The sequence below is a fragment of the Sinohyriopsis cumingii genome, chromosome 17 (genome assembly GCF_028554795.1).
Source record: "Sinohyriopsis cumingii isolate HCF-2022 chromosome 17, ASM2855479v2, whole genome shotgun sequence".
NCBI lineage: Eukaryota > Metazoa > Mollusca > Bivalvia > Unionida > Unionidae > Sinohyriopsis > Sinohyriopsis cumingii.
In genome coordinates, this window is record NC_142977.1 from 39,913,375 (window position 1) to 39,927,792 (window position 14,418).

Here is a 14,418-nt window from a genome sequence, read left to right on the forward strand (position 1 = left end):
AAGCATGAATATGGCAAAACTGTACACATTAGAAGGGTTGAACCTAAAACAATTTTTATTTTATCTCTGTTACTGCATAAGTACTATTGGATGTAAACAGTGCTGAATTTTTTATAGTAGAAACCTACAATGGAATATTTTTCAAAGACATGGTGCACTTTGTACAATTATTATCATTTTAAAAGTTTCCTCTTCTCTTGATCATTCATAAAATGCAAGTGTGATTTGCTGATCTTACCACAAAAGTAGAGTAATTTGGCAAAATATTAACATCACAGTCTAGAGGAAATGAATTAGTTGTCTGTGCACAGTTCTGGACTTCATACCCAAAGTTTTGAATGGCTTCCACACAAGATAGGTAATTGGCCTTTTAATTTTCAGGTCAAGAGGTCAAAGGTGAAGGTCACATTGACTGAAAAATGGGTTTTGCAGAATAACTTTTGCTCTAGATTAAGTTCCTTGTTAAAAGTTTGTGGATGGCTTTCACTTAGAATAAGAAACAAACCTGTAGATCTTGGGATCTAACTGTAAAAAAATGTTAAAGGCCAGGTAAATCTAAAAACAAAAATAATTGTTTCTGAACAGTAAGTTTAGTTAAAAACTGCATTCTCTGATCAAAGGCCAAGCTCACAGAAAACCTGTTGGTCAATAACCACCAGAGTCAACCACACCAAAGAAGACTATTAAACACAGGGCATGCAAATAACGTACCATTCATGGCAGTCTTATTGGCATAAGTGATGTGTCCCCTCAAGGCTTCAAGACTGGTTTCACTGTATCATGCTTGTAATATATCATTACAAAATTTTGCTTACAGCATAACCTGTGTTAGGAGACAATCTTCTGCTAACAAAATGGGGTCTCTTATGACAAGTGCATGGGTCCTGCAGTGCAAGTCATTTTTCTATATAACAGATTAATTCATGAAATCAAGTACCTAGTCTCACAAGACAGGTGGTTTTTCATAGCAATGTGTTCAGGACAGGCTTAAAATGATGCCCTTCAAATGATATACATCTTTTCAGTGTTATGACCCTAAAAAATGGTCATAACTAAGTAAGACCAACAAGTTCTGTAAAGCGTAATAAATAATTTAGTTATCAAAATTATGAATGAAAATGTGAGAGTAACTTCAAAGTATTACGATTATTATAATACTCCTGATAAAGATCTATAAAAAATCCAAAAGAATGAAACGTCCATGTAATTTTCTAAACTGGAAATGTAATGGTCCACCCTGAATCGTGATGTTGTCAAGATGGCATTGGCCAGAACTCTCTTGAATAATTCACAATAGTTCCAGAATAATATTGTAGTCCAAATAATTGGCATTTCCATGGAACAGTCCAAACAAATGTTTTTCCCTTGAATAATATCCCAGTACAACATAAAACACGTCTGCAGAATTACAACAGGAAGGCAAGAAATGAGGATGACTCCAAAATAGAAATGAATCTGATTGATCAGTCCTCTCAATATATATACCTTCTATTACAATTATATTTCATTACATACCTTTTATTACTACTTATCTCGAACTTGCCTAAACATGTTACCTAGCACAACCAATCAGAAGTTACTGAATTCTTCTAGAGCTGTCCAAACCCCATCAGCCAATGAAAAATTAACCCAAAGTCGTCATTTAAGTCTTATTATTATTAATTGTCAACACATACATATTAAGCATATATTAATAGATTCTATGTAATTTTATGCTCTTAACAGACCATCATCATGTAGGCAAAATCTAACTATAGATAATCTGTAGAATTTATAGCCATGAATAAAAGTTACAAAGAATTTGATAAAATTATGTACCAGGAGTTCTAAAAAATATAGATATCATAAAAAAGTTAATTGTCTTCTTGTCTATCAGGAACACATTTTCATATGTTAGAAACTATATATCTGTAGTCAGACTGCTTTTGATTGGTCAACAACAATAACAAGCTTTACGCCAGTGTTGGCAATAAAACACCAAGAACACACAACAGTCTACACTAATGCACCCCACTTATACAGTGAGAAATATCCAATAATGTCAAAAGTCATGTGCTGCATCCTGGCATTTTATTGCCAATTTGTGTGCCATGTACCAGCATCCTATGTGTTGACCAAAAGAATCCACTCTGCGCCAACATTAAATGTGTTGACCAACAGAATCCAAATTTATGCTTACACACCTGCATAGCGTGACTGATGCTCTCCCGGTCCGCCAGAAGCTCATTCAAAGTCTTGGTTCCCAGGATGTTACGGAGAGTTGTAGCAGCCAGGAGCTTGGTAGATTGGTTAACATTTTCCACATTAATAATGGATGCGGTGGCATCAATGATTCGTGTATAAATAACACCATCCACAGCTACAGTCACTGAGTCTTTTGTAAGTATCTGTGAACAAATGAAAAATCAACATAGTGCAGATAATGAGAAAAAGACAGAGAGAGAATTTATAAATCAAAGAAAAAATGCACATGCATTATTTCCCCAGCAAATAATTTTGCTGTGCCCCTAGTATCACATGATAAAAAGTTTTTGGATCCTGACCTCCAAATTTTTGAACCAAACCATCCCTCTGAAATAATTGACAAACATGATAACATTACATGTAGAGAAACAAATGATACATCTCATTCCTTCAGCTTTTAACAAATTACCCCTAAAAATAAACAATTCCCCCTGTGATCTTGCCCTTGGATCAATCATCCCCAATGATGCACCATTTATACTGGTGAATCTGGCTAACAAAATGATAAGAAACTAACAATAGTGACCCAATGAACTTCATCCTGCTGACCTCCATCTGAAGTAGCAATATCTACCAAATAGAAATCAACATTTCTTTGATGACATTTTAAAGATAATATATACTACTGCCAGAGAAAAGAACTTTTACTGCTAGCCACCAAGCCAAAATGTAAATAACTACTCCCTGTAACCTTGTCTTTCAGCCTTTTTGGCAATCCATCCCTATTGATGCATATATGGGCCAAGTTTGATGATGATCCAATGATGAAAACAGGAGATATTGCCCCCCTGAGAAACTTTAACCAGAAGTTGTCACCAGCTGGGTATTGTATTTTGACTGCTATATCTCAACTTTTGCAATCTTAATTTGTGAGAAAAAATAAAGCTCTCTACTGGTACTCTGTAACTTCTATTCTCAGTGAGAAACAAATAAAGAGTTATCTACAGGCACTCTGTAACTTCTATTCTCAGTGAGAAAAAAATAAAGAGTTATCTACAGGCACTCTGTAACTTCTATTCTCAGTGAGAAAAAAATAAAGAGTTATCTACAGGCACTCTGTAACTTCAATTCTCAGTGAGAAACAAATAATGAGTTATCTACAGGTACTCTGTAACTTCTATTCTCAGTGAGAAAAAATAAACAGTTCTCTACTGGCACTCTGTAACTTCTATTCTCAGTGAGAAAAAAATAAACTGTTCTCTACTAGCACTCTGTAACTTCTATTCTCAGTACATCAGAGCCTGATCCATCCATATCCTGTTCCTTTTCATAACATGTGAGAAAAGATTATAGACATGCCCTATTTTCATTTATTTATCACTTTTATTATGAGCTGCACAGTAAATGTAGATGTGGTAAAAGCCAGATCCATTTTCTGTTCCTTTTCATACAATACAAGAAAAGATGAAAGACATACTCTATTTGCTTATGATTAACACAAATTCACTGTGAGCAGCATAATGCATCCTTGTACTGGGGTGTCCACTGTTCATTAAACTTATGATCTAAAATAACAGCATACACCTATATCTCCCTGTACAAGGCAAATCTGAACCCAGCCTTGGATGTGATCTTCCTGTACATGGTAGATGTGAACCCATGATGCTCGGCCTTGGATGTTATCTTCCTGTACATGGCAGATCAGAACCATGATGCTCAGCCTTGGATGTGATCTTCCTGTACATGGCAGATCTGAACCCATGATGCTCAGCCTTGGATGTGATCTTCTTGTACACAGCAGATCTGAACCATGATGATCAGCCTTGGATGTGATCTTCCTGTACATGGCAGATCTCAACCCATGAAGCTTGGCCTTGGATGTGATGTTCGTTTACATGGCAGATCTGAACCCATGATGCTCAGCCTTGGATGTGATCTTCCTGTACATGGCAGATCTCAACCCATTATGCTCAGCCTTGGATGTGATGTTCCTGTACATGGCAGATCTGAACCCATGATGCTCAGCCTCGGATTTGATCTTCTGTACATGGCAGATCTGAACCATGATGATCAGCCTTGGATGTGATCTTCCTGTACATGGCAGATCTGAACCAATGATGCTCAGCCTTGGATGTGATCTTCCTGTACATGGCAGATGTGAACCCATGATGCTCAGCCTTGGATGTGATCTTCCTGTACATTGCAGATCTGAACCCATGATGCTCAGCCTTGGATGTGATCTTCCTGTACACAGCAGATCTGAACCATGATGCTCAGCCTTGGATGTGATCTTCCTGTACATGGCAGATCTGAACCCATGATGTTCAGACATGGATCAGATTTTCCTGTACATGGCAGGTCTGTGCCCATGAAGTTCTGACTTTAATAAAATCTTCCTGTACATGGCACATCTAAGCCCATGGTGATCCAAACTGGATCTGATCCTCCTGTACACGGCAGATCTGAGCTAATGATGCTCTAACTTTAATCTAACCTGCTTGTACACAGCTGATCTAAGCCCATGGTTATCTAACTTGGAGCTGATCTTGTACTTTGCTGATCTGAGCCAATTATGTTCTAACTTTAATCTAATCTCTCTGTACATGACACTAGATCTGAGCCAATGATGTTCTAACTTTAATCTAATCTCTCTGTACATGACAGATCTGAGCCAATGATGTTCTAACTTTAATCTAATCTCTCTCTACATGACATATCTGAGCCAATGATGTTCATATATGGATGCATTGTTATACACAAGCAAATATTGTAAAACTCCAATAAATTCAAGGGATGATCACTGGTGAACTGTTGGAGTACTGAACATTGTTCAGGGTTCCCATGCTTTTTAAAACAAAAATTCCCAGGCTTTTACCTGTATGAAATTGATTTTATCAAGGGTCAATTACTGGAATCGAAGATATTCTGGTTGAGAAAACTGTTTATGTTGGTATTAGGAAAATCTATTAGGTATGCAGAGTTGCCTACCCCTTCCAATGAAAAATAGCAAGGTTCAGCATGAAATATTGTAAGGTAGCTGTTTTAAATTGTAATATTATTAAAGATACTAAATAATATAGACAAACCTTTTTTTATTAATGGATAAAATGTCTGCTATTTCTTCAATGCTGGTTTCTTTTGGCTACACAATAACTCTGAGTTCAATTGTAAACAGTTCCTCTTTATTTGCAAAAATATCCTTCAAAGGGACCCAGTGGTCCAAGAGATGATTCAAACACTTGTCTAGTGATAACCAACTAGTACATGCATGTTTTTTTTAAACATTTTTCTATTTCTTTTCTGTCAAACTTCCTGAAAGAATTTTAGGGAATCTTTCCTAATGTAACTTTTTTTTCTAAGTAGTGAAAAAATGTCAATAGGAAGATCCTCCACTTTGGCATTAAGTTTGGCATAAACCTTTTCTGTTGCCATGTGAATCAAATGACATGGGCAACTGGAGCAATATCATTTTGGCTGTTTATGTGAGAAATATCCAAATACTTCATTGTTTTTTCCAACTGTCACATTAAGCATTGTCAGTGACATCCAAGTAAAATTATATTATTATATGGAATAGACATTTACATTTCAGAATCAATTTAAACATATTTTCTCCAGTGGCCTTCTCTTCACAAATAGGCACAGACAATATCCTAGAAATAACTTGCCCTTCCTTCTTGTCAAAATATCTTACCACAACCGGATACCACTCTAAGTCCTAGTCACTACTTCCCTCTGTTGCATCAGAAAAGCTTTGCATTTTATATTGTCAGCAATATTTTCCTTCTTTATTAAAGAAAGTACAACTGCTAGAGTTTTACTCCTTGCACAGCTGTAGTTGACAGCTATTCTGAGGCAGGGAACATTGTGACAAAAAACATGCTCGCATGATCTGTCACTTATTTGTAGATTATGCTCCACAATAATTCACTAAAGAGAGTTTCTGCATTCTTAACGGCAATATCTAATTAGAGAATTCCTTTTGGGCTCAAAGAACGATACAATTTTCTTTGACGAACTTTGCAAGGCAGATAAATCCTTGTGTTTTTTAATGGAAACATGTTTTTCACAATCGTCCTTCACCTTTTGCCAATCTCTGGATAACAGGTAAAAGTTGTGTGTATTTTGGTTTGAACCTCTGTTTCCAAGTAATCTTTTTGGGTGGCTCATCAATAGAGTCATTTTCATGAGCACATTTTTTCCTTGTCACCATATTTGGTAACACTAATACCGTCAGTCATAGCATCCTATGCCTTTTCTGTCAAGAAACAAATGCCTTTATTGCAAAGTCGAGAATGAAACCTCAGGTGTAATTCATCGCCATTGAGTACTATATTCTAACTTATTCATATCGTGGCACAACATGACAGCGGAAGGACAAGGTCACAATTGGAACACTCTATCTTTGTTGTTGTAATACAATCTGTGCACTCTGACAGAGGCAAATCAATGAGCACATCAAATTAATGTGTATTCCTACAATGTCTTCTGAGGTTATTTCACGACATCATGGAAGTGGATGAGTGATGTTCCAATCATAATACCAGATCCAAATGAAAACAGAATGTACCATTTTTACTGAAATTCTTAAATGAAAGAAGGAAAATCATAATGACATAATTACCCTTGAAAATCGTGAGGCGTACGCCAATATCATAAGGGTAGGGAACTCTGTTAATCACATAGCTTATTGTCCATGTGACAACCCTCTGATTGCACCGCAAATGTGGCTCAGTGGCAAGTAACTGAGGGTAGTTATTTGATCTTGCTGCACATGTGATATGTGTTCAGTTGCAACCTTTAATAAGTTTCACAAACCATATGTGTTACTTAAGCTGGAGTTCAGTCTCTTAATAAACATCTGCATATGAGCATATGACAGAGAGGCCAAGGAAAGGGAGTCTGACAATATTTATGATCACTATAGTTTTTGCGTACACTCCAGTTTGTGTTCCCTAGTGATTTTAAAAACAAAAAGCATCAAGGATACAAAAAATGCATACAATTTTGTCATTTTATACATTGAATTATAATTTCAAACTTGACTGTTGTCAAGGTGTCCCTAACACAGTTGAATTTTTTGCATTTCAATATAAATGGAAGCTCACAATGTAAACAAGAAAAATGACTGCTCAAAATAGTCTATTTCAGCAAACACTGCATCCAATATTTCCAATGTCTAGTTTTAATATTTCTAAAAGAAATGAACAAATTAAATGGAAGAACTCTTGTATGCATGTGTTCAGAGATGTAAATCCAAATTTTACAGAATTATTGAGAACTGTAACATCTCATCTGTTGCATGACAACAGACTGACCCAAGCAAATATGACAACCATGTTGCTAAAGAAACTCCTTTTTGACTCAAAACGCCAACAAGTTAACAGTGTTTGGGACCCCTTGTGACAATCAGGTTAGAACTTGAGATTCAGTAAATGAAAAGACTATGTTTTGTCCATATTTATATTCTTGATGCCATCTATTTTTAAAATGAGAAGGGGGATACAAACAAACGGGATGGTATGAGAATACTATAGACCATGACAATTTACTAGACAGCAATGGAGGATTTCAGAACTTTATCAGGCAAAACAAAATATGTTTCCTATTGGACTGGATTTAAAATTTGGGTAGGTAAGAAGTTTTTTTCTTGTTTAACATTATACATATAATGATTAGCAAATAAAATGTACAAAGCACCTGGGGGAAAAAAAGTGGTAGAGTCAGCAAAGAAAAGCAAGGATGTTCAGCCGACCAGAAAGACATAGTTGGTTTTGCCTACATTTATATTATGCTGGATGAAGGCTGAGTTCCAATGAAATCAACTGTCACACTACCACACTGTCATCACAACATGATATTTTTGTTAGTTATTCAAATAAACTGTTGAATGTAATAAAATTTAAAATTAGAGTCAATTTATTTAAGCATGCAATTTATAATATTAATCAAAATTCTTCAATCAACTTAAATGTTACAATGTTACTTACTTCCTGTGGAGGAATATCAAAGGACACTGTTCTCAGATCAACACTTCTGAATGTATCAACACACGGAAAAAGAAAGAACAATCCTGCAATGAAAAGAGAACAGATTTACATGCAATATCCACATGTATATATTCAAAACTTTCATCAATAACAAGCAAGATATAGCTTTTGCTACTCCCAAATATGTTCAATAGTTAATCGTCTTGCAGAAATCACTTTAAAACATAACAATTAACCAAACCACTCTCTGACTTGTCTGTGGCAAGTGGTAGTGACGATGTCGAATTCTTAAATTGGCAAATAGGAAGACTTAATTATGGAAAGCAAAATCAAACATATTTTATGAAAATTGTCGACTGTATGTAAGTGTATTAATAAATGAAAGGTTTATCTAATGAGGCAATACAATGTAAATTACTGGACAACAAGCAAACTCCAGGAACTGATGTCCGCAACGCTTTGCTAAAGTAGGGAGAATGCAGTGCAAAAGAGGAAATGGCTAGGAGAAAATGTTAAGGTACATTTGTATAGGAATACACCACTAAGGCCAAAATATAAAAAAAGTGTGGTTCCCATAAGTGTGTGAAAATAAATTATGGTAGGAAGGTTGGCACACATTTTTTTGTTTAATTACTTTTTTTTAAAAAATCTAGCTAGTGTTAAGTTAAGTCCAAGTCTCTCAACTATAGGTACTAGTATGGATGTGAATAACTTAACACGGTCAGTACTGATTTTGTTTTGGGGATTTTTGGCATATGCAATAAATAAAAGTTAGGGTAATGGGAATTATATTTATGTCTTATGACATAACAAATTGAGATTGGGACCCAGGTAAACTTTTATCAATATAAAGCTGTGTACAAAATGCTGGTCCAACATTCGGCAACAAAAACGCACAAATGATACACTTAGACATTGATAATCAAATTATGCCAACCATTTTAATAAGACAAGAACTGCATATAAGATTTTCTTGAAATCCAATATTAATAACTAGTAGGAACAATGTGGGTGGGCCCAACAAAAATATTAATTAAGCCACCATAGAGCTGTATGCCAAGGAAGTAATTTGTCAAGTCTGATAATAAAAGGCCATAAACCAGTAAAAGATGTTGCAAGCTCAACATGTAGCTATGCAACACCAGGAATTAAATTTTCTACTGAGGTTTCATTAATATCAAGCTGCTTTTAAAATAAAATTAAAATCCAGTCAGGGAGTCACATATGTGCAGAATTAAAACCATAATGTTCTGACAATCAGGGACCATAACCTGACACAGAATGCTGACAAATTAACTCTGCTGAAGTCAAATCAGTGTCAAGCTGCATACCAACTTTGGTTAAAATCCAAAGTAAATTGAGTAATGTGCAGAAATGAAGCTGAGAACAAAGGGCCTATAACTGCTGTTGTTGTTGTTGTTCTAGGTTTTAACGCCATTTTTCAGCACAAGATAGGCTATACATGGCAGCGAGTATAACTGGTGGAGGAAGAACCCTGGAAAACCCAGGGAAGAACCACCGATCCACGAGAAGCTACTGTCAGGCTTTCCCACATACCTACGCTAGCCGAGCCATGGACTCGAACCCACGCAGACCGAGGTGAGATGGCAGTGATACAGAACGGTGAGCGCTTTAGACCACTCGGCCACTCGGGGCCCCCTCCTATAACTGCACTAAATTACAACGTATAATATGCTGATAATCAACCTCAGGTAAGGTCCTTTCAATATCAAGCTGTCAGCCAAATTTGGCAGAAATCTAATTATAAATAAATGAGTCACGTGGAAATGTTGTTGTTGTTGTTGTTGTAGTGTTTAACGCCATTTTTCAGCACATGATAAGCTATACATGGCGGCCAGTATTAATGGCGGAGGAAGAACCTGGAAAAAACCCCAAAAGAACCACCAACCCACGAGATGCTACTGGCAAGCTTTCTCACATATATTACCCACATTAGTGAATCCGAGACTCGAACCCATGCAGACAGAGGTGAGATGGCAATGATCCATAATGGAGAGCGCTTTAGACCACTCAGCCACTCGGCCCCCCCCAACGCACACGTGGAAATGAAAGTCTATTAATCAGGAGCTGCAATTCCTCCTCCAAATGATGATGGTAAATGCTGACAATCAAACTGAGACATTAGACCTTAACAATATCAAGCCGGTTATGATCATAATTAAGAAATTATTGTGTGGAAATAAAGGTGAATTTGACTATCAGAGGCTGCAACTCTGTTAATCGATGACACACAATACTGCAGATCGAAGTTTGACAAGGTCTCCTCAGTATCTAGCTGCAATCTGACTTTGGTTTAAATTAAACAACTAAGGAAGTTATTGTGCAGAAATAAATGTGGGGATAGATGAACGAATGGACTGAAAGAGAGACAAATAGACTCAAGTTAAGATCCCTATTTTTCTATTAAAAGCAGGTTATAATAGACAGAGTATCCTTCTACAAGTCCAAAATTTAAACAAGGTTTATCTAGAGATGACGTATCTCTGTGTATTTAAAGACTCCTTGTTAAAGTACCCAATGGTCCACCACTCTCCATTTTTAAACTAACCTCTTTTTACAGGTACTATATGGTCCAATAAACTACTTATGTGATACTTTGTCTCCATTGCAAGATATACAGAAGCCCCTTGAAGGGACTGATGCTTTATTGTCCAAAATGGGCTTTCGGGAATCCATGACAAGTCCATTTCATCTGTCATTTAATTCTTAATATTGAAACCATTCTTGAGCAACATCCAATATACCAAGTTTAAAGAAAAAAAAAATGTGTTACATGCCTGAGTTAATAATTGTACTGACATTCTTTGTTATGACCTTTAACCTTAAACCTTACACTCTTGATAGAAGCTGAACAAATTTGTCTTAGTGTCAAGATATCAGATATACAAGATATGCTAGGTTTGATTAAATTTATATTTAATACATTTTGGGGGAAAGGTTATTGAACTGGTATAATACACAGAGAATCTAAACTGGGTAATAACTTAATATTAAATTGTTACATAAATAATGTTTAGCTTTAATTGCTTGCCAATGAGTTTGATAAAAAAAAATTAAATATTAAATTATTACCCATTTGAGATTCTGTTTATCACATAGTTTTAATTTAGAGTGGAAAGAAAGAAAAAGAACACATATCTTTTGGCATTCCAGTCTGGCTGAGACTCTGCACCTTTCAATTCTTGTGCATGAAAAAATAGTCCCCAGATACAGTATTGAACAGTTTGTTATTAAACAACATTTAGAAATATAATTTTTTAATAAACAACAATTAAAAAAGCAAACGTCCTTCTAATGAAAATAACATTTGTCATGAAGATAATTTTTCAAATTGGACCGCCATTTGAAATTCATGTGTTGTTACATAGTTCACTTGGTTATGTCAGCTATAAGGAGTAACTGTAGTGCCATACACATGAATTTGTATGTGGCTGTTTAGAACATTTCATCCCAAAAGTTTCCGCCACCGACATTTATCACAGATGTAGTATTCAGGACTTCATAGAAGAAAAGCATTCCACATTTTGGACATACCATTTCATTCGGATAGGAGAGGATATAATATTTTTAAGTTTTTAGACTACAACAGTAATAAATGCCTCTGTCTATTATTAGCGTTAACACATTATCAACACAAAATCAAACACAAACGTCAGCTCATTATCATCTTTCAAAACTGTCTCATTGCTAAAATCATCCTGACAACCATGGGTCAATTAATAGTTACTATTTTAACAAGATAACAAATGATAACAAAGAGAACAATTTGAATGTTCAATTCAGCATGTCAAATATATTACAAACAGGAGGTGCTCTTATTTCGATGGACATTGTATATCCAGAATGACTTGTGCTGATGTGTTGATGTCATTTGCAGTATGTGCAAAAAATTAAATGCTCCTAACTGCCGCTTTGCTTCACAAAGTCAAACTCTGTGAACTAGAAGTTGTGTAATTTATTTTTGCTGGGCTCTGCTTAATTTGCTGAAAGCTTATTGCTTCCTGAATCACCTTCAAAAATAATCGTACTTAAATACTCAAAAATTAATCTTACTTAAATACTATTTAGACAACTGAGACAATCATCCATTTTATTTTATATATGAAATAAAATCAGACTTCAAGGAAACATCATCGTTCACAAACTTGCCAATAATCTTTAATACAGATGGTTTAAACATTCTCATTCCAGGAAATGATGTATAATAACTTTTGTTCTTCAACAAGCATCTAGCATATCTCTGATTTACCTACAACCTAAAACAAACTGGGTTGTTTAATCACTATGTAAACTTTACCTATGCAAATCAGCCCAATGGGCTCCCCTACAGCAATCTTCAAAGGGCATAAAAACCTCACCCTAGCTATTGTCATCCAATTAAGTAATACATGTAATGTAGGTTTAGTATTACATGATCTCTAAAGTGTTTACTGTTTGAACATGCTACAAGTTACAGTCAATTGTTTGGTGGTGTTCTTGTTGTGAAGATTACTATATTTAGTGTACATATTGGGACACAATAAAATATTAATTTTTTTCCTATCCCAGAACTTACGGTGAAATTTTTTTCACCTCGGTCATATGTCCCAAGACTTTAGAAACGAAATAAATTTGTGTTGAATTTGTGCCACACACCCCCCAACTGCATGCTGCAATAAAACATAAACAAAATGACTATTTGATAATAAAATAAAAGCAACTAACCTTGTATTGTTATCATTTAGTCTTTTTTATTTCATCATGAGCATTAAAGAATAAAATATATCCACAAACTCTGTATATGTGGTGTAGGCATCCATGCTGTAGCGTGTATCGCTTATGCCCGATAATACACGACACATTGTTCAATGGCGTGAACATTGAGAAACAAATCGTGTTTGGTTGTACTCAATGGTTTGAATGTTATCCAGCTGAAAACTGGATCCAACAAAATTGCAAACAAGAGGGAAATAATCGATCAATTGCTTGAAGACATCTGCCATTCACACATGACATGGTTTTAGGTGCAAAATAAACAAGACTGAATTATATCCTGGTCAACTATATAGTAGTACATCGCAAAATAAAAGTCATTATTTGAAAATACATTCACAAGAATGCATATGACAATCTTTTCGCTTGCATCGGTTACAAAAAGTACTATTAAGGCAAGTTATTGCTGCGTATACTATTTACCTGCAAACATCAATGCCCGTTTGTATTAATTATAACTACAGATGCCAAGCTGTGTCATGGAATTGTATAAATTCTTTTATTTATTAAATACATGTACTTGGGTTTCGTTTTTTGTGTACAACGATACTTGACGGTGATTTATGTATATTGCGTTGTATTTCAAAATAGTGAGATCAGTTCATCCTATGCCGCACGTGCGAAGTGCTTTCAATGGGAAGAACTGAATGCCTTCAGTGCACAGACGATATCTGTGTATAAATACCTCACCGTAGGTAAAACTCTTTACATTATGGATAGTCTTGTCAGTCAGTGGTCTAATATAAGGACTTGCATATCTTTAGCTGTAGAGATATGTAAGTTTATTAATTTCTTGTGTATAAGATATAACTATTGTACTACCACATTTTTTTTTTGGTATGTTTACTATGTAGCTTTGGTTTACGCAGTATAATGCACGTACTTCTATTCTTGTTTGCGACTTAGCAAGGGATTTATTCTAGTAATATAAAGCTGCATTTTTAAGAAATGTTTAGTATAGTAGGATTCTCAGCAAGTAGGGCTAGGTTTACTTCTGAACCTGTTGTTTTGTAATTATTGTGCCGGTAATGTAATAGGAATAACCTACTGTGTATAACGTCATTACGTTTGTATGCCCATGTCATGTATAGTACATGGTACTGGATATATTTTCAGCTGTTTGGAGTGTCCGGAGCGTGTAGAGCTGTCTGGAGTGTCCAGAGTATCTAGGGTGTCTAGAGTGACCAGAGTGACCTGAGCATTCAAAGTTATCAGAGTGATCGGGGTCGACGTGGTGCAAGCTGTAAAGCCAACCACAGCAATTAACCGTAGCAGCTGTGAAGTTGAACTGTAGCAGCCTTGGATCTGAAATAAAGTGTGCTGATGAATCTCCTTACATATAATCAGTTAGCCATTGGCTAATTTTGGGGTTCGTAAAACCCATTGTATCTTTCGAGACTGTAAATATAAGTTGTATATCAGTCCCTTTTTGTCACCATAATTTCACTACCTGAGTGAATTCATTTTACTA

General features: G+C 35.5%; 1 protein-coding gene across 1 annotated transcript in view; it reads right to left on the reverse strand.

Annotated features, from left to right (window-relative positions):
- LOC149778469 (mechanosensory protein 2-like) overlaps nucleotides 1–14,418 on the reverse strand; it is an 84,949-nt gene that overhangs the window by 50,255 nt on the left and 20,276 nt on the right. The window contains exons 3-4 of the mRNA XM_089939331.1: nucleotides 8,175–8,257; nucleotides 2,184–2,387 (exon numbers count right to left, since the gene is read on the reverse strand). Of these exons, the coding sequence (XP_089795457.1) occupies nucleotides 2,184–2,387; nucleotides 8,175–8,257 (287 nt within the window). The remainder of the gene's footprint in view (nucleotides 1–2,183; nucleotides 2,388–8,174; nucleotides 8,258–14,418) is intronic.